Raw genomic sequence first — 21,625 nt, 5'->3', positions numbered from 1 at the left:
CAACAGCACTGTAGAGATAACTGTACCTTCCTTCCCACCTCCACAGTTTAACAAGGCACTCATTGTTCTCACCACCTACTGCAAAACCTGATTTAGTGAGGAGGAAAAGAAAAGAGAAAAACAGTCCTCAAAAGTCCAGGACCTAACTAGGCCTTCTGTGCTAGAATGGCTGTCCCTACCGAATGACAACCCACCAGAGACCCAAAAGACTGTGTTCTCAACTGAATTCTCCCACAAAGTTTAAACTTGTGTTTGAACACCACTGAACCCAGGAAATACATTTTTTCCTATGAAAAGTATGTGGGGTTTTTTTCCTATAATGTAACATGCTTCACAAAACAAATTCCCATCCCTATATGATTTCTGTGGGGGAAAAAAGAAATCCATGATTTATTTTTCCTGTCCCTGATGCAGGGCTTCTATGAACTCACTTAGATATGTGCTCATTTCAATTATTTCCCAAAATGACTCCGAGTCTCAGAATAAGAATCTGCTAATGATTGAAAGGAGGACCATGTCCAGTCAAAAGATGACTGACACCCATGTAGAAACGTGCCGCTCAAAACATGAAACACAGCATCACTCCCCAAACCCTGAAAGCAGCAGTCCACTAGGAACAAAGACAGCCCTAAGTAAGTCTCAGAGGACCTCCCACCAACACCCTCTTCAACTTAAACCAGAGCTTACCTAGTGAACTCCCTTTCAGTCCAGTATGTCTGAATGTCTGTGAATAGTATTTCACGTTACTTTCAGGTAGAAGGAAATGGGAAATGACATCCCAAGGAGAGATATTACACAATTAAAATCTCCAAGCCATTGTTTGTAAAGTGACGGGAATAAAGTCCAACTTGGTTCCATCCCACCACAGTCCTCAGTTGCCCAGAGTTAGACTCACAAATGTAAAACCAGCCCCCTGTGGTTCCCATCCTGAAAAGGTAAACAACAGCTCTGACACAAGGCTTTGGCCAGCAGGGATTCCTGGATGACTCTTTTGATACACAAATTGCTCACTCTCACCAGGTCTAAGAGGTCTCTGACTCTTTAAAACATTTGCAAACACAGATAATAAAGTTTAGAAACATTTCCGTCTCCCTGTAGGAGAAGCCTTAGGAACTATTAGCATGCAAAGGATAAGATCAAAGCCAACAACAGAACAAACAAATTGCATCGTGTAAAGCTAAGAGCTATGTTGCTTAACAGGGCTCTTGATCCCAGGTAAAGCCTTCCGTGGGAGAAAGGAAACATTAACCCTAGCAGATCGTTTAGACGTGGCCGAGCTTTACATAATTGTAAATAACAGCAGCTTCAGGGGAAAAAACTTGAATAAACGTGGTCTTTAAGCTGCAAAAGCACCTGCCACTTTTCCTTCACCTCGGCTCCTGCAGCTGGGCGGTGAAAGCGCCTCGCCTCGCTGGGAGCAACCCTCCCCTGGTTTCCTCCCCTCCCCTTCCCTGCCCTCCCCTCCTCTCCCCGCCCCCAGCTGGTGTATTCAGCAGCCTAGGGAGATTAAGAGGTGCTCGCTAATGTCACCGAGCCTCCAGACGGATCTAACGTTTCTTAGCTCCCCGGACCAACGAAATTAGAGACGTTACACCCTGTGGTATTACATGCCGTGGCCTACAACCCAGCCTTTCCCTGCTGGGGCCGGGGAAACACGCCGGGCCAGAGGACTGCGCCACCAGGGCCGCTACCTGAGCTGTCCGTGGTGCTGGCGCGGTGCGGAGGCTGCCGGGCGGGACTGCGCGCCGCACCCGCGGTCACCCTCTGCGTGCCAGCCACCGCGCCCCGCGCACTCGAGTCCCCGTGACTGTCCACCAGCTGCAAAGATTCATAACCATCGCTGCTGGTCTTTTTCCGGTAGCTCCCGAGGAGGCTCATGTGCAAGCCCGGAGAAGAGGGGAAAGAAAAAAAAAATCAAACTGGGAAAGGAAGGGGGAGGGAAAGCGGGACAGAGAGGGATGCAAAAAATAATAGCAATAATAATCAAGTGCCCGACATGACGCGAAGAGGAGGGAAAGGGGGAGCGGCCACAAGGAAGGGCTCTGCAGCCGCCGCCCCGGGCACAGCGCGCGTAGCCGGCCCGGCCACCCGTAGGCTGGACAGCGCCCGAGGAAGTGTAGGTGTAGCCGGGCAGCAGCCGGGCAGCTCCCGGAGTGGCTGGAGGGGGAGGGAATAAACAGAAGCTAGTAAAGGAGGGGAGAGTCGAAGGGAGGGAGGCTGAAAGCGGAAAACGGGGCGGGGCGGGATGGGGAGGGGACCGCGACAACGCGGAGGGAGGGGTGTGTCAGCGCGCGCGCTTGCTTCAGGAAAAAAAAAAAGGGGGGGAAGGTGTCTCAGGCCTAGTGAGCCTTGGAGAAGGGCACTGTCGGGGAGAGCCAGGCACGCCCATTTCATGTAACTCGGCTTGTCTTTGTTGGAGAATTCGGCAACGGGAAGCCGCCTGGATGGCGATCGACCTGGTGGACTGACTGGTAACTCCAGTAGGAGGGGGGAAAGAACCGTGTTGATGGCAGACCATTTGTACACACAGGGCAGAGCTGCATCTCTGCTGGCACAGGATGAGCTGTGGATGTGTGAGGGGGCAAGGGAGCTAGGGCCAGATCCGTTCAGCAACTATTTGCTGTAGGTATAATCTGGGAAGGAATGTTAAGTCATGGGCACTTCCGGGCCTCTTACCCTTTGGCTTGGAACAGGGAGAAAGGCCTCCCCAACTCAGTGACTTGGGGGATCTCTGGAAAGAAAATTATACCAGATTTTCTTTCCATCCTCTGGCCCCTTATTTTTCTTTCATAGTCGTAGACAGGGAAAAAATGTCACAGTCAGTTAAGCTGGAGAGCTAAAGCCCTCTTCTTGAGGAAGGCTCTGGAAGCCTACCTGCCTAACCGACCGTCCACTTGTGATTTTTGTATTCTTAAAGAGGGCCTCAATATTGTGTTTCAGACCTCCACAATCTAGAAAAGAACTCTATTCAGTGTGAAGAAGAAATGGCCCAATGTTTGTTTTCACCTGATAGTATTCCAGAAGGCTCCCTCCTCAGCTCAGGTGAAAGACTAGATAAAAATGTTGACTTAAGAGTACCATTTTTCCCTCCTGGTCCTTGGATAAAGTAAAATGAAAACCTTTTAGAGGCACTCTGACAGTTTCCTGTGATACAAGACAAAAAAAAAAAATTGCATGTGTGTGCAGTGCGTGGGGGCTTGACTTACTTCTTAGTTTCACATGGGTTTCCCTTGCTGTTGTTGTTTTGATCACATGAGGACACAAAAAACAAATGAGAGCAACTGGGGGTCTTCCATCCCGAACATCTGAAACTGAAGTCCCTGGAAATTCCAGCTCCTCATAGGCCTAAACACAATAAATTAATTGGCTTGACAAATGTGTTCTCCTGTTCAAAGATCACACAGACACCTATCCTGTGGTAGAGAAGAAGTTTGAAGAGGTCAAGGATGCTGGGTGCTGGGTCCTGTCACCCTTCTCTACTCCCTCTCCAGGGAGTGGGGTGTGACAAGAAGCTGAATCCACAGCTAATGCTTGCTTAGAACAACTTTGAATGGTGGCAGGAAAAACTGAAATGTGGTTCTAAACACAAATGCATTACTTTCAAACTTGCAAATCTGTAAGCCTGAGTTATTTTGGTTACTTCACTGAAGCAATAACTTTTAAAATCTAGTAACAAAATAGCTTTTAGTGGCATTTAATAACCTCTTTCTGCACTTTCTCAATTCATTACTGACCAGCGGGGAGCACAGAATCTCATGTCCACCATGTGTCTTGGCAGATACTGACTTTATACTCACTAAATTTAGAGAATTCAGAGATGGCCGTTTCTGAAAGTGAAAACTATGATTTTCAAAAGGAGCACTTTGGGTTATTTTTGCTACACTTCAGAATTGCAAACACACTGGCGAAAGAAACTGAGACATATGCTTTTGTATTTTTGGCTATCTATCCCCCAAGTTTGAAAATTTAAAGAAAGACATGAATGGGCTAGACAGTATGTTTTTCTCTCTCTCTCTTTTCTGGGATGGAACCCAGATTCTCAAATATGGTAAGCAAAGAATGTACCACTGAGATACACCCTGGGCTGTGTCATTTTAACACAAAGTTAACACTAACTAAATCAATCAGGATAACTATTAATATTTCTATAAAGCTGGGGTACAATGAACACAGTAAAACTACACTCTCTAGATTAACTTACAGTAGTCTAAAGTCTAGCATTTGGAGACTAACTTGGAACATGCACCAATTTAACTCTAACAGATTCCTAAAGAGCAGAAATCTTTCTGCTCTTTGCTATTGGATGTGCAGGGCACAACCACAAGCATGATGTAGCTGAAGGAATAATTAATAGTACCTAGCAGAGTTGTCTAACCTAAGCACAGAAATGTTTCCCATTGTCACTGTGCTGGTCTGTCTTCAGGAACAGCTCTCTCCTGTGCTTTCTCAATCCTAGCTCTTCCCATGAGAGCAGCTGGTGAAGGGTGGATGGATGGAGAGATGGTTCAGCTGATAAAGGGCTTCCTCCTAGTGGTTTCAAGTTTATAACCCAGCATTGTGGAAGTGAAGAAAAGAAGAACCCTGGCACTCCAGGGCAATGAGAAATCCTATATAAACAAAGCCAAAAAGCTGGGTGCACCACACCTAAGAAGACATAGCAGAAATCAAAATCAACTACTGACCACACACACACACACACACACACACACACACACTGATGATGATGAAAACCTGCACTTCAGAGAGGGAGGTAGTATTGACAAAATCTGGGGTGAACATGTACTCTGCTGTTTCCCAACATCAAGGCTGGTTTATAGAAGCTGGAGACAAGGCTTAATGCTCAAGAGTACTTGGTACTCTTTCAAAGAAATGGAGTTTGGTTCCTAGCATCCATGTTGGGCAGAAAACAATTACCTATAACTCTAGCTCCAGGGCATCAGATGCCCACTTCTGGCCTACACACACAAATAAAAATACAGTTGCCAAGTGTGTTGGTGCACATCTTTAATCCCAGCATTTGGGCGGCAGAGCAGGTGGATCTCTAGGAGTTCAAGGCCAACCTGGTCTACACAGCGAGTTTCAGGCAACCAGGACTGCACAGTGAGATCATACCTCAATATAGACAGATAGATGGATGGATGGGTGATAAATAGATGTAGATATTTAATAAAAAATAACAGATTTCTCTATAACCTATTTTATCTCAAGAATAAAATGTCGCATATGGGGACAGACACAAAGGACTGGATGCCCTCTTTGGGGTGATTCTTCAGTTGATTTTACTAACTCCATGATGAGTGTCCATACTGAGAGATAGATATTCAGCTCTTTTCTTCCATTCCCCCAGCCAAAGCTCTCTTCTCAGAAAATATCACCCACATTTGGCAGTGAGGCTGCCAAGTGAAGGTAAGCTACAGCTGTAACACCCTTTCACTTCTGGGAACAGTGATGGAGAATGAGATTCTTGAACCAAATCACTCAGCAAACAAGTCCTAGCCTCACCCAGGCTCTGGCCAGATCATCTAATCTGTCTTACTTTTCCTATGGTTAAAAGGGACATACTTCCATTATAACAAGTTTGAAGAGAGAAATAAATCAATTTTTAAAAAATCTTTTTAATGTAGGTATATATGTGAGTGTAGAGAAGACAGCCACAGATTCCTTGGTGCTGGATTTACACTGTTTTAATCTCCCAGTATGGATGCTGGAAACCGAACTTGGGTCCCCTAGAAAATCATCAAGCTCTCTTAACCACTGTGCCATCTCTCCAGCCCTATGTTAACCACATAACAGTGCTTAACAAATACTATTATAATTACCTATTATTCCTACTATTATAATGTTATGACTTATTCCTTATATTTCCACCTATTACTGTATTTTATGTCTCATTAAGTCACATTTTCAAGGATACAAACAGTTTCCTATCTTTAAAATTAAGCGAACCCTGCTGTGCCTTAGAGATTTGTAACCATTATGATAGATGATAATATAAAAAGCATTTTGTATGACATAAAGTGATTTTTTAGCATTGGATTTTTACATGTCTTCATGACTGTTTCTCCAGTTACATTAGAAGTATTTATGAAGGAAAGTCCATATTTTCCTTGTGTTCCGTGACAATCAGAGAGCACCCAAAAAGCCAGTAAACACATAGGGCCCTGATTCAATCTCCAATGCCACTGAAACAAACAAATAAAAAATACTAAACTAACCAATTAATGACCAAGCAAAAATACTGTATCATCACCTTCCTTTTTGCATTTGTGTGGTATATGTGCTCGTGTATGTTTGTATGTGGGCACAAATGTATGGAATATACATGCAGAAATGCAAGGTTGACATCAGGAAAACCCTAGGTCACTCTTCCATGTCATTTGTTGATTCAGAGTCAACCCAGTTAAACCCAGGGCTCACAAATATAGCTAGTTTTGCTAGCCCCTTGTTCTGAGCATCCTCTGTCTCAGCCATGGAGACTGGGATTACAAATGAGCTGGCATGCCCATTCAACATTCTATGTGGGTTTTGGAGATACAAATTCAGGCAAGTGCTTTAACCACTGAGCCACATCCCTGGACCTAGTCCAGTGATGTCTTTAATTTTTTTTTTTTTAACTATTCATATTGTGGCTCAGTGGTAAACTGTAAAATGAACAGCAGATCATAGCTATTATTTTCAGCAAAAAGGAAATAAGTTTTAAAAAATTAGTTTTTTGAATGTGGGAAATGTTGTTTCTTAAAATACTGCTTAAGGTGGTAGTGGTGGTGAGTGTGTGTGTGTGTGTGTGTATGTGTGTGTGTGTGTGTGTGTGTGTGTTTACACTCAGTGACGATACAGATAGGTTCCGATGGCAAATGTCTGTCTGTGTCTCTCATAAGTACAACCTCTGCTTCTGAGCAGTACCAGTGTGCCTAACCATGACAACTGCCTACACTGTGACATCTGTGCTCACCTGAACAATTGGATAACAAAGAAATCTTACAAATTACACAGTAAGCGAGGGCCAAGTTCCTGGTGTGTTCTTTCCATTACAAAACCAGGTCTCTGAAACATTGACGTATAGTTTTCTGTTGTGACGAATATAAATCAATGAACAGCATTAAAACTTCCATGGGCACCACAACTCAGAGTCATATTCAGGCTGTCTCCTGTGGGCTATGACCTGTGAATGCACACAGTTGAAGCACTGAGCTGGGCAGTTCCTGGTATCCTGGACACGTTTGATTTGTCTGAACTTCAAAAAAGAAAAACCTTTAGCTGTCATGTCTTTCCAGAAGGTTCCCAGGATCTAGTTTGAGTGCCACATCCCAACATCATTTCCCACCTGTTGTCCTAGTTCCTGCCAGCCCTCCCAGGCATTTGGACCTGAGACCTGTAGTGTCAAAGTCTCGCCTGAAGGACCAAGACCAATGACAAAATTTACATCTTTGAGCCACAGCCAAGAAGAAAGGGGACCAGGCTGGGAATCTTTTCCCACTCTGTTCTTGGACATCAAGGTAGACCTGACTCGTTCTCCTCCTGACAGTAAATGCAGATTTTTCAGGGGTCTCTTGGGCTCAAATTCCCTATCTTCCCCAAACTTGACTCGTCATTTCCCTCTCCTTCTCCGAACAACGCCCAAAGGGGGAAACTCCTATCATTCAAGTGCTCCCGTTTGCTATGCCCCAGCAGATCAAGGTTTCAGCAAAGAATCACGTGTGTAACTCAGAGCAGCTGCCAAGAGTTACACACAGCAACACACAATAGCAAGTAGGCAGTGTGCTGGAAAATGGTGAGAATACCATAGTATCACCAAGCCCAGGAAATCCCTACTAAGCATTACTTGGGAGCAGAGATGGCTGCTTTGGGTGACCCGACCAAGTGCTGGGTCTCCTGGAAAACAAGACCAGTTTTCCAGGTAGGACATATTTTCCAAGACAACTAACTCACCCCAAAACCTGTGCTTCCTTCAAGAGCCGGTAGTAATAAAGTCAGTTCCTATTTTCAGGTTCCCTTTGTTGCTCAACTCTCACACCCCTGGCAACCCTGCAAATGTTATCTTACTTTCAAGCAAACTTGGAATACCTATGTGTCTCTCCCACGCTCACACAGATATCTATCGGGGTTAAATAAGGATCAGGATAAACAAATAGATCCCACTTCTGACACCAGATATCGCGGTTAAATAAGGATCAGGATAAACAAATAGGCCGAATAGATGTTTATTCAGGGAGAAATAACTTACAACCTAGACAGATGAACACCAGGAAATTCAACCCGATCCTCTCCTGACCGAGTCACGCCAGAAAGAGAGCGCCTTTCCTGGCCTCCTCCGACCTCCTTCCACAGGTCACTCCGCCCATGGCTCCACCCCCCAATGGGCGTGGTCAGTGCCACAGAACTATCTCACTACAGATATCAGGATTCAAATGTCAAATTTTCTGGTCACAAGGCTACAGTGGCAACTCCACTGTGACAGTGAAGCTTCAAGCCAGGGGGGTCACCACACTTGTCTGGCTTTCCTTTCTCAGGGTGACCAGTGAAAAGGGAAATGCCCTGCCTTCACTGCCCATGTAGCAGCCTCTGCTCAGTGAAGCCTGAAGTTTTCCGATTCATACAGCTTCCTCATAGGCTCTCTTGCTTTACAAACAACTGGCTCAAAGAACATTTTGGGCCGTACACCTAAAACTTGCTACTTGGTTACCCTTTGGTTTGATTCAAAATCATTAGGCGAGCTAGAGGTTGGTGGTGCACGCCTTTAATCCCAGCACTTGGAAGGAAGAGGCAGACAGATCTGAGTTAGAAGCCAGCCTGGTCTATAAAGCCAGTTTCAGGACGGCTGAAATACTCAGAAAGACTGTTTCAAAAACCCAAAGAAGGGAGGGGATGACTAGAAGGAAAATGATTTTATTTTCATGAAAAAACAAGCTCCTAGCAATTGTAAATTCAAACTAGTTAAAATATAGTTGGTCTTTTTGAAAAATGACCAAGTAATTCCTACATGGGGTATGGAGGCACACACTCAAAATGCCAGCAACTCAAGGGGCTGGGACAGGAAAGTTCAAGGCTGGGCTTGGCTACATAGGGAGACTTTATTTCAGATTTTTAAAAAGTTAAAAATAAAAAGGTAAGGCTTGAGGGGCTGGAAAGATGGCTCAGAGGTGAAGAGCACTGACTGCACTTCCAGAGGTCCTGAATTCAATTCCCAGCAACCATATGGTGGCTCGCCACCATCTATCATGAGATCTGGTGCCCTCTTCTGGCCTACAGGCAGATTTGCAGACAGAACATTATATATGTAATAAAAATAAGTAAATAAATTTAAAAAAAAAAAAAGGTAAGGCTTGAGACAGGCGTGATGGTGCATGCCTGTTTCTCCAGCACTTAGGACACAGAGGCAGGACGATGGTGACAAGTTTGAAGCCACAAAGAAAAAAAAGCCAAACAAAAAATGCTCTTAACAATGAAAGTGGTTACATGGGCATGTCAGTATGCCAGTCTGAGCACATAGAGACTAAAGAGGCATGGAGAAAAGCCTCTGTCTTTGAAGGCACCATTGTACCCATATTTGAGTGCTGTCCAAATGTGTATATACAAGTTTTCCATGGCCTGGCATGGACTCATGCCCACATTCTTGTTCTCCACAGTGGAAGAAACTCCAATCCCTCCCTCAGTGAATGAAACAAAGTAAGATGCATGAAATCAGGCATTGTGGTGATTACCACCAAGCCTGACCACCTGAGTTCCACCCCCAGAACTAACATGGTAGAAAGACAGAACAGACTCCTATTTGAGTCTCTCTTAGTCCTCATGCACCCCTACCCCACACGCACAAACAAATAAATTTTACTTGAAAAACTTTTAAAGACACATGAAAGCATATAATGAGCAGGAAACCTATCAAATGTTACATTTTATCAAATCTAAGAATCCATTTTAAGTCACAGCATTCAGAAAGGAAAACATGTTGCAGATGCAAATATGACATACCAATTTTAGGGTGCTTCAAGATTTCATAAACGTTTACATTAAAAAAAAAACTGCTTTAGAAATGTCACAACATTCTTAAGTATGTATTAGCCTGATATCGCCAGTGTCTCATGAAAGTATTTTAAGCAACTCTGGCAGTTACATAAACACAATCTGCATCACTTTATACCAGGCCTTGTACAGTGCCTGCTCCATGTTAGGTGTAACAGAAAGCACATACTACTAAGTGAGTGAAAAAGCAAAATGTTATTTGGGGACTACCTTTAGCTTGCAGAACAATCCACCTTGCATTTTCTTAATGAGCTCACTTACTTAAAATATAGTTACCAATGTTGCTTGCTAGGTATCTGTCTTTTTGTTTTGGTTTTGTTTTGTTGGTTTTGGTTGGGTTTAGTTTTTGTTTATGTTCTTACAGGTTCTTGGCTTACATCACTGGCTGACCTGGGCATCTGGCATGTCTTTGACTTTTCAAGAAATTGTTCATGCATAATATCCTTGTGTTGCCATTGTAATAGTAACCCATGGAGATCAAGATTCAGAACCACATGGTAAAACCATTGGCCTAAAAAAGGTATCATAAGCAAAGAATTATTGAAAATGATGCCATTACAAATCAGGCAACAAATTTGAAACAGTCCTGGATGACGAGCACAGCTTGCCAGTGCAGGTTAGAGGCTGTGTCTACACCCATCTTCAGCAGATATTAGAATGTCAAAAAGACTCGGAAGAAGCTGAGGTGTAGAAAGAAGCAAATTCAATTCTAGATTCAGTGAAGCTGGCAGCCTGACACCTTGCATAGTGTGTTTTCTGCAACCTTTGGTCCATTCATTCTATAGTCTATCGTTTTTTGCTCACTGCTGTGTGTTTGATTATATGACAACATGATTCTTTTTTATGCAGTTGCACATGCTTTTCTCTGTATAACCAATCTAGTGTGTGAAATAAGTGAGTGCATGTAATTAAAGGGAGAGTAACTCATGGAAACGCTGGCTGGTTTCATGTCCCCTTTCAAGCAGAGAAACCTCAGGTACACAACTTGACAGATGCTGACAGATAGACTACCTCAGGCTAGCCGTGTGCTCAGCTGTTTTCCATCAGGGAGAAACAGATAAACTTTGTTGTTGTTGTTTTCTTTTTGGTAGTGTTTCCCCAAATCAGGTGCACGCCAGCATGGGACTAAATCTTGGATGTTCCTATGTGCCCCGCCTCAACCCTTACAATCTGAACCACCCCCCCACGCTCCAAGTCCTACTGTGCCTAGTATGGCGCTGGGGCCCAAAGCACATGGAACATCTGGCAGCACCAAGGGAACTGATTTTGAGTGCTGGTGCTAACTGGAGCACCAAAACACTGCTGCCTCCTGGCTACATGTGGCTGGAAGAATCTAGCCTTCCTGCACATTAAGCTGAATTCTTGGGCGTCTAGTGTTTTTTACTTGTTCAGTTTTTGAAAGGTCTTAGGATTTCATTCAAAGAGACCAGAGCTCTAAAATGAGCTGTTTGGCCTAAACAGTTATTGCAGGTGTCCACCTATATCCCTCTCTTCATATTCAGGATTAACAGAAGCCACGAAGCTGGGAGTCTAACCATTCAGTATGAAGAACACAGGGTTCATTTTCCTCTCGGGATTTGGAAAGCCACATGTAGCTCTCTACAATCTGCTGGACATATTCACAGGACTAAGTAGCCTCTGTAATACAGAAAGAAGCCATGTAAGCAGTTTCTGGCATTGATCTTTAAAAACAAATGCAGGTATAACATCCTGTTTCCAATCTTTTACTCTTTTTTATGGCTGAACACTGGAGCTCACACAGGCATCTCAAACCATGGGGTAGGCTTCAGGACAAAAGGCTTCAGTGCCAAAGTGAAAGACATAAGGACCCTGAGCCCTAGAAATCCATAACAGCCATGCGATAATTATCCCCAGATCAGTTAAGGGAAAGAAAGAGTGGGTGGGGGGAGGAAGGAAGGAAGGAAGGAAGAAAGGAAGGAAGGAAGGAAGGAAGAAATCACCATGTGGTGAGCCACTCCTTCGCTTTTTCCTGTAACATGCAGCCATTCTAGTCCCCTATGGGATGCAATGTTCCACCTGACCTCTGGTTCTCAATTCTTCATTCACCATAACAGTGACTGGGAATTTCATATCCATGTGGTCAGAAACAAGTTTTATAACTTAAGACCCTATTAGCTCACTCATAAAATTGTTACATCTAAGTAAAGCAGCTATTAAAACTGTGTGACATCAAGGACAGAAAGAGCTTAGCTTGGTGCCTGGCTGTGATGTTATCTGCTGTAATTAAGCAAGTACATAGCTGTGTCTACTGCATCTGACTCCAAGGCTGGCAATTCACCGTGTTGCCCAAAGATTCCTCCTGGACTGACCCAGAACAGAACTTCAAGCCTGGTTTATGTCACCTACAACTTCCCTAGTCTATGCCCCTTCCTTTGTACAGAATTCTATTTCTTTCACCTACCCACATAATTTCAATGCAGTCTAGAACTCTTGAAGCCATTCAATTCAAGTTGATAACATAACTTAAAACAGTTGGTTGTGGCCAGGCGCTGGTGGTGCACACCTCTAATCCCACCAGGTGGATCTCTGTGAGTTCGACCCCAGCCTGGTCTACAGAGTGAATTCCAAGACAGGCTCCAAAGCTACGTATAGGAACCCTGTCTCAAAAAAAAAAAAAAAAAAAAAAAAAAAAAAATGTGTTGCCAATAGTTCAAAGACTGTTTTATAGGGCCAAGTGAGAGTCTGATTCATTCTCCATTTAGAGAGAGAGAGATTTAGGTAATGAGAGTGAAGCATTCTATTTTATCATTTATTTTATTTTTTCATTTTTATTGTTGACGTTATCAAGCACACACAAAAGTAGATAAAATTACGTTGTTGATTCCTTTACCTGCAACTCAACATTACTGATACCATGACACAACCAATCTTCGTTCATATGTATAACCCTAACTTTATTCACTAACACCTTCTTGTGTGTGCTTGTCTTTTATTTGCAAGACTGGGGATCTTTCCTGAGCCTCCTGCATGCTAGGCCACTAAGCTCTACCCTCTCTCCTGCCACCCCTGCAGTACTCCCCAGTGTCTTAAAGCATATTTCGGGCTTTGTATTATTCATCATTGAATACTTCAATATGCAGTACTTTCGATTTTTTTGGAGGAGGTGGCTATTAAATTTCACCCATGCCAGAAGTGAGCAAGATGTACTCCACCTGCTTGAGGGACTGAAGCTTCCCACCCATTCCTTGTCAGGTGACCCACGAAGATAACCGCTACCATTCGCACTGGCTAACTTTGTGTGGGAAAGATACAACTCCCAGTCTGCTTCTTGTCCCTGGGTACCCCCACCCACACCACACCTCTTCCATCCCTGGTTATAATCTTGGGCCTCAATGCCCAGGAGATCTGGAAGCTGGCATGGCATTAAGATTTCTACAGCCAGAGAAAGGTGCAGGATTCTAAAGTAGGGAGAACTGTGTTGGGCAGAAGATCCCTTTCAATTTAGAGATAAGAGAAATGAGTCAGAAGAGTGAACAAATTGATTCACATGTAAAATGCAAATCCAATTATAGGAATTGACACAAGCTAGGGTCATTTGAAAAGAAGGAATTTTAACTGAGAAAATGCTTCCCTATGACTGACTGACCATGGACAAGTCTGCAAGGCTTTTTCTTGACTGATGATTGATGTGGGAGAACCTAACTCACTGTGGGTGTTGCTAGCCCTAGGCAGGTGGTCCTTTATGGTATAAGAAAACAAACTGAGCAATCCAGGGGAATCAAGTCAGTAAGCAACATTCCTCCCAGATAAAATAAACCCTTTCTTTTCTGTGGTAATTTGAATGAGAATGGCCACCATAGGCTAGTGAATGATTGGTCCCCAGTTGGTACAACTGTTTAGGAAGGAGGTGAGTCACTGGGGTTGGGCTTTGAGGTTTCAAAAGCCCAAATCAGGCTCCAATATCTCTCTCTCCTTCTCCCTCTCCCCCTGTCTTTCTTTTTCTCTCTTCCTCCTTCCCTCCCTTTCCTTCTACTCCCCCCTCTCTTCCTCTCCCTCTTTCTTTCTCTTACTCTCTCCCTCCTTCTCTCCCTCTATCTCTCTCAGTCTAACTCCTCTCTCTCTGCCTACTGCCTACAAATTAGGATGTAAGCTCTTAGCAACTGCTCCAGCATCATTCCTGCCTGACTGCCCCCATGCTCCCAGCCATGGGGATCATAGACTAACCCACTGAAACTGGAAGCAAGCCCCCAATAAAATGCTTTCTCTTATAAGTTGCCTAGCCCTGGTGTCTCTTCACAGCAATAGAACAGTAACTAAGGCACTCCTCAAGTTGCTTTTGGTCATGGTGTGATGGTTTCATCCCAGTAATAAAAATTCTAAAAAAAAAAAAAAAAAAAAAAAAAAAAAAAAAGAAAAGAAAAGAAAAAAAAAAAAAGGACAAGAAGTTAAGAACTCAGCTTTCAGCTTTCTATCTAGGTCAGCAGTTCTCAATCTATGGGGCTTTGACCTCTTGGGGGGGTCCAATGACCCTTTCACAGAGTTCACCTAGGATCACTGAAAAACACAGATATTTACATTATGGTTCGTAACAGTACCAAGATTCCAGTTATGAAGTAGCAATGAAAATGATTTTACGGTTGGGGGTCATGTTCAACATGAGGAACTGTTGAAGTCACAGCATTAGGAAGGATGAGAATCACTGCTCTAGGTATTTAACACAATGTACCCTTCACACTCCAGGGCCTGCTCCCTCCCCATCAGAACTCACACTTCGTGCTTCACCTTGCCACCATCTTTTCTTAATTATTATTATTACACTTTATTGCTTTTGTGTGTGTGTGTGTGTGAGAGAGAGAGAGAGAGAGAGAGAGACCACACAAGCATGTGGAGGTCACAGAACAACTTGAGAGACTTGTTTCTTTCCTTCTACCATATGGGCCCAAGGACTGAACCCAGATCAGCAAGCTTGGGATCAAAGTGCCTTTACCCACTAAGTCACCTTGCAAGTATCTCAAGACTCCCCTTTGAGTGATAGGTGATGTCTAAAAGAATAACCCTTCAGTTCTTACATCGTTTGTGAATGACAGACTATGATGTTCACCTCTGTTCCTACAATCACAACGCCCATGAGCTCTGGACCACAGGGAGCCATGTAATGGTGGAAAATACATATACACCCACATGTATGTACTACTAACACCATCTGAAGCTCAGTAGTTGAAAGACGGTAACTGATGTACTTTCCCATTTCCTTTCAGGCTTTGGCTACAAGGCTGCAGGGCATAGTGGTACCCACTCTCAGCTCCAGAGAAACTTTTCTGGTGTAATCAGGGGCCAGTTCCTTCATCTGCAGTCCCACCATCAGTCCCCCCACATAAAATCTAACCCCATAAAATCCAAGTCAGCCCAATCCAATTTTCTAGAATTCTCTTGGTGCTTAGGTTAAAATGTGGTCTTTAAAGAGACTTGAGCATCTAGCCTAGAAGTTTGAAATTGGGCAAAACATAGAACTGCTTTGAGTCACAATTTGCTCTTTTCCAAATGGAGCGTCTCACTGTTTTCCTTGGCTGTACGTGTTTGTTACCACTGTGGTCCTGGCCTGTTTTACGTTGCTATAACAAAGGATGTAAGTTGTGGTCCCTTTTTAAAGAGATTTATAAGGCTCACAATTCCGGAGAGCGGAAGGACTAAACATCACAGTACAATTGGCCGCTACATTACAACACGGGAGAACAGTCTTCAGAGAAGCAGAACACAGAAGGCATTAGCTTGACAGGGAACCAAGAAAGTCAAGGCCTGCTCTTGATAACAACCCACCTACTCACAGCAATAAACCTACTCTTTGTGATATGGGAATTAAACCCGGAGCTTTGCATATGCTATAAGCTAAGTAGGCATCCTATCACAAAACTGTATCCCTAGCCAACTTTTTATTTAACTTAATGTTTTATTTTGAAAAGGGGTCTTGCTAAGCTACCCAGGGTAGCTTTGAATTCACTCTGTAACCTAGGGCAGGCCTTGAATTTGAGATCTTCTAGGATTATAGACGTATAAACCAGCCCTACCACCATGAGTCTACTCCCATGAGCTACCTCCACAAAATGGTACTCCACTCATGAGCTTGGAGCCCTAATGACCCAGTTCCTTTACACTAAGCCTACTTCTTAAAGGGCCCACTGTTGTCATGGTGCCATCCTGGGGACTAACCTTTCAGCACAAAAACCTTTAGGAGAGAAGTCACAGCTAAAACAGTAGACATAGTATATATTTTCTTTGAGCCATCGAAAGAAGGACTCTTTCTGGAAAACTCTCCTCTTCTATGGTTGCAGTTGGAGCTGCCCAAGTCCTACCCAGAACATTATCTAAAATGAAGCTAGGTCAACAGGTGCTCTGAAAACCAGTCAGACTGAATCCTGCCATAGAGCAAAGGCAACAGACAGCAGGTCTAGGACCAGTGTTTCTGATGTGTGTGGATAGGAGATCTAAGGAGAAAATGTTGCCAATGAGGAAGAAGTACGTTTGAGAGAAATTAAGAGACAAGAAGACAACATTGTAGGTGCAGTAATCCCAGAAACCCACTACCTTTCCATAATTATAAGACACCCAGTGCTTTTTTAATTAAATTGATTTGCACTATATCTGTGGTATATAGCCAAAAGGATTCTACCTACTATAGGAAAAGTGCTCACATCATTGTGACCCAACCCAGTGCACTCAAGTTTGCTAACATAAATGAATTATTTCTTCCCTATTATACATTAGGAGAAAAAACTAAGATGTCTACATAAAAGCTTCTATTAAAAAATTTAATTAATGGTAATAAGTTTTAGATGAAAAAGGAATCCCAACGTGATAACGACATCTTCTATACATGTCCAGGCCAGAACTAACATTTATACAATACTTCATGGGCACAAAGCGTAACACTGGTCTGAGGAAATGGGATACAAGCCACCAGTGAGCAACAAGTGTGTAATGTTTAGTCTTGTGTCAACTTGACACAAGCTAGGATCATCTGAGAAGAAAGAATCTCAAATGAGAAAATGCCTCTGTCACCCCGACCTGTAGGCAAGTCTGTGTGGGGGGTGTTTTCTTGATTAATGATTGACATGAGAAGGCCCAGTTCACTGTGGGCAGCATAGCCCCTAGGCAGATAGTCCTGGGGTGTTTAAGAAAGCAGGCCAAGCAATCTAGGTGGATCAAGCCAGCAAGCAACATCCCTCTACGGTGTCTGCTTCAGATCCTGTCTCTAGGTTTTGCTCTGAGCTCCTGCCCTGTCTTCCTTCAGTGATGGAGAATGACCGGGGAGTTATAAGATGAACTAAAACCTTCCTTTCTACATTGTTTTTGATCAGTTCTTATCACAACAACAGAAAATAAAGATAAGATATATATATATATATATGCTTTCAAATGTTGTCACATTAAAAACTAAAAGGAAACAAAAGAATTCAGTTTTGTAGTGTCTCTCATTTATCTTGGTATACACCAAGTATTGCTACTTCAATGTGGGACCAGTAAGATTTTCTTCCTGCTGCATACTTGATAGGCTTTACATTTTATATTACAGTGTATCTCATTTTGCATTAGGCTCTTAGAGTGCTTGACCCAGCAAGCACAGATAGAAAATATTTCCATCTTCCTGGCAACCTGAGACCACAAGCGTTTTGTAGCTATAAAGGAAAAAAAAAAAAAAAAAAAACAGAACTAAACTAAAACTAAACTAAAACTCAAAGAGGTAAACTCTTTTTCCAACAACAGCTAATCAGTACACAGCTTAGAGTTCAACCTTGGCCTCTGGCCTCTGCTTCTGACACTCTGCACTTCACTCTGTAGTCTGCAGTGTAAGGACTGTGCTCAAAATGATCCTGAAATACAGTCACATCAAAGGAACGCATGCGCCAAGCAAGGCATCACCCATACAATGCAGCCCACAGACGTGAGGACTCTATTTCCTCTCAGATCACACAGAATCTTTAATGAAAATAATCTCAAATCCATACTTCTCTGTGAGTGTGTATTCATGAATGGGATAATTACTGTCACTAACATGTCTTCCCTCCATCACATATTCTTTAGCCTGCAAGGTACCCTCTGTGTTCACAAAATCAAATGTATGTGTGCACATGGATACATGGTATGCATGTACACAGAGAGAGAGAGAGAGAGAGACAGAGACAGAGAGAGAGAGAGAAGAGAGTTTTCATTGCTCTTACTAGCTCCAACATGGCTAGAACAATAAGTATACCTTCTGTTAAAGGATTTGGTCTTTTGTTTTGGAAGGTTTATAGCCATAGAGGATAGAAAGTGTCTTTGTTATGATGCTGGGGCAATTTATGCTTCAGAGAAAATCCTGTTTCCAATCTTCTATTTTCCCTTTCTCTGTCCTTTTTTCTCCTGAATGCACACCGGAATAACTAAGATTTTTCTCCCCCAAGTCAGATTACTGAAACCAAAATCACATTATAACCCTTTCCTGCTTTTCCTGTCTTATATCTCACCAGAAAGACAGTCTTGGCCTACCTTGTCTAATAATAGATCCTAAAGCCTTCATTCCACATGAACTCCTGTCCCATACCTGAAAGGAAGGCACTCTGTACAAAGGGGCCACAAGGAATCTGAACAGACAGGGTGCACTGGGTTACTCTGTCTCTGAGCATTAGATAAGAACCTTCTGTCCAGTCACATTGGTACACAGTTACATATGCTTCCTTAAGTCATGCCAATGGGAGGGTGCAGAGAGCTCCTGGGTACCTAACCTATGGAGACTGAGGAACATGAGGAGGAACAGATCCACATTCCAGGAACAGTCAAGCCCCTGACATGTGTATTTTCATTCAGATCCTTATCTGTGGCCTTAAAATAAATCAATAAATGTTTCCTCAAGGTCTGTGAGCCACCCTAGCAAATGAACTAAGGCAAACCAGGGAGATGCAAGGAGCTGCTTGTAGCCAGCTGTTCAGAAGTCCTGAAGCCTAGACTCTTGGCTGATGCCTAAATAGACCTGTGAAACTGAACCCTTAACGTTTGAGATCTGATGCTGTCCCCAAGTAGGCAAGGGCAGAATTGAATTGAATCCTGCAATAGTAGAATTGATTGCTTGCTAGTAGATGACAAGAATCAACCATGCATTTTGAGATCTCAGAAATGATGTTTGTTACAATAGGAGAGCATTCAGTACAGGGACAGAAATGGAGTTTGCCTTTCCTCGTTATCACTGGGCCTCTCAAGGTACCTAGGCTGAAGCCCTAACCCCCTAATATGTATATATTGGAGACGGGGCCCTTTAGGAAGTAATTGGGTAAAGGTGAGGTCATGTAGCATGAATGCTCAGCCTAGCAAGGCATTTATGCCATTCCACCGAAGGCTTAAGGGAAACTTGTAGCAGAGGGCAGAATATAAGAGCCAGAAGACAGGGAGAGGAGCTGCAAATCAGTCATTGTAACCATGTACCCAGAGCAGCTGTAGTTGCCTGCATTGAGCCAGCAGAATTGGCCCTTAGCAGTCACACAGGGATGGGGACGAATCTGGCTGTACTACTTGCTACGAATAAGATTCAGGAACAGGGAGAACCATTTCCTTCAGGTTTGTGCCCACTGAAAAATGCACCAAATTCCAATGGGTAGTGTCAATCCAATGGTCACACAGATGACCTCTACATGGACCACAAGACAGAACCAAAAGTCAAAAATCCAGGAAGGAGAGTGGAAGAGGGAGGAGTTGATGAGAATGGGGAGGAGATAAGAAAGGATGTGGAGAGAGAGTAATCAAAATATATTCTAAGTGTATGTGAAATGTAATTTAAAAATAAGTCCATTTTTAAAATATTATTTTATGATGACAAGGTTACAAGGGCAGGAGCCTTGCGGAAAAAAAAATTATTAACTGTCAAAAAGCAGAAAGTTCAGAGCTTTCTGTCATGTGAAGACATAGAGAGAAAGTGGCTTTCTTTGAGCCACGAAAAGGTCTGCACCAGGCACGAAGTCAGCCAGCATCTAGACCTTGATCTCCATGTGCCTAAAACTATGAGAAAAAACACCTGTTGTTTGTGTCACCCAGTCTGAGGTACTTTATTGAGTTAGACACTATAAGTGTACTGTCTCTGTGCCTGGGCCCCAGAGCTCCACGGACTTCTGTGGGCTTCCTTGGCTCCTCTTCTCCTCCAGAATCATGAGTCCAAGCTAGCCAGCTGTAAGGTAGTTGCCACGTGGAGAAGTTGATCCCAGCACCTCAGTTGATGCCCCAGACATGAGAACAACTGAGTGTGGCCCAATTCAGCATGACTGAGCTGATGTGCCTGATTCCTGCTGTAGCAATGTGAGCTAAGTGTATGCTGTCCCGAGCCACTCCGCTCAGATGGTTCCTTACACAGCACAACCTAAGCAACACGTGAGCATGCTTCAGGACTGATACAATAAAAAGTGGAATACTTTAGGGTAAGAAAGTGGGCTGGAAGCTGCCTCCCTATGACCCAGTAAGGATTGGTAGCACACGTCTTTAACACCAGCACTCAGAAGGCAGAGGTAGAGGCATCTGTATGAGTTCAAGGCAAGCCTTGAACATAGTGAGCTCCAGGCCAGCCAAAACTACATAGTGAGACCCTGTCTCAAAGAAAGAATGAAAAGATACATTATGTTCCATAGAAAGTAAGGAAGAGCTTCAGAAATCCACAAAGGGGACAATAATATAGCTGGAAAATGCATGGAGAGAGAAGGGAAGTGGTTGGAAAAGGGGTTGGGGAGGGAGTGGGGGGAAAAACAGTATATTTCTGAGTTCAAATCCTGACTTTACCATCTAGTAACTATGTTAGTTAAATCACCCAAAGCTGATTAAATGTATACCTCTCCCCCAAAATCACTTTTAAAGATGTTTATGTTATCTGGCAGATCAACTGACATTTAATGGGCATTCAATATGTCTCACGTCGCTTCTCCACTTTCTTCTGTACCCAGCAAGGCCTACAAACCGATTATGGCTCAGTTTTCTTCACCATCACTACATCTTACTCTTCATTTCTTTTCAGCTGGGTTCTCATGCTGGACAAATGAAGTGACTCAAACTCCACTTGATGAAGTTATTAAATACCTTGTGAAGAGTGTTCGGTGGCTCAGCCCAAGCTTTAAGTCCTCCAAACAAGGGAAGCCAATGGTACAGTTCTCAACGGGAGATCAAAGCCCCGAGGACAGTAGTATGCTTCTCAGGTAAGTCCTGAAGTCTAAACTTGGAGTGCTGATGCCCAGGAGTTAAGAGTTGTGAACCCCGGATTGAAGAGACACAAAGCTAAACTCCTCCAATCATTTTGTATTGTCTGATCGCCCTTGGCTGATTGGACCGCAGCTGCCTGCGTTGAGGGCAGAGCTTCCTTACTGGGGCAGGGACTCAAATGCCAGGCTCCTTAGGACACAGACATACAACCACAACAATGCTTTCTTTACCAGATCTCCGGGTAATCCTCACTCCAGCCAAGGTGACACCATCACAAAGGTGAAAGAGCTTTACACTGAAAAGAAATTGGAGAAGACACAAATAAATGGAAATACATCCTGGGCTTCAATGCTGTTAAAGTATCCACCAATCAAAGCAAATTACAAACTGAGTGCAATCACTACCAAATACCAATGACATTAACCATAAAAAGAGAAAA

At 43.4% G+C, this 21,625-nt stretch overlaps 1 protein-coding gene across 6 annotated transcripts in view; it reads right to left on the bottom strand.

Moving 5' to 3' along the window:
* The window catches only part of Dnajc6 (DnaJ heat shock protein family (Hsp40) member C6), a 153,141-nt gene that overhangs the window by 96,858 nt on the left and 34,658 nt on the right, over window positions 1-21,625 (bottom strand). For 2 of the 6 annotated variants that reach the window (XM_051188243.1, XM_051188242.1), the window contains exon 2: window positions 21,417-21,481. The exons of 3 other annotated variants lie outside the window; for them this stretch is intronic. Coding sequence is in view for 1 of the 3 variants with exons in the window: in XM_051188238.1 (XP_051044195.1) it covers window positions 1,692-1,878 (187 nt within the window). In the remaining 2 variants the exon portion in view is untranslated. Of the gene's footprint in view, window positions 1-1,691; window positions 1,902-21,416; window positions 21,482-21,625 lie in introns of those variants that run through there. One more of the 6 variants, XM_051188238.1, reaches the window with a different exon arrangement.

The sequence above is a fragment of the Phodopus roborovskii genome, unplaced genomic scaffold (genome assembly GCF_943737965.1).
Source record: "Phodopus roborovskii unplaced genomic scaffold, PHOROB, whole genome shotgun sequence".
Classification (NCBI taxonomy): Eukaryota; Metazoa; Chordata; class Mammalia; order Rodentia; family Cricetidae; genus Phodopus; species Phodopus roborovskii.
This window is presented reverse-complemented; position numbering and strand designations above follow the sequence as displayed.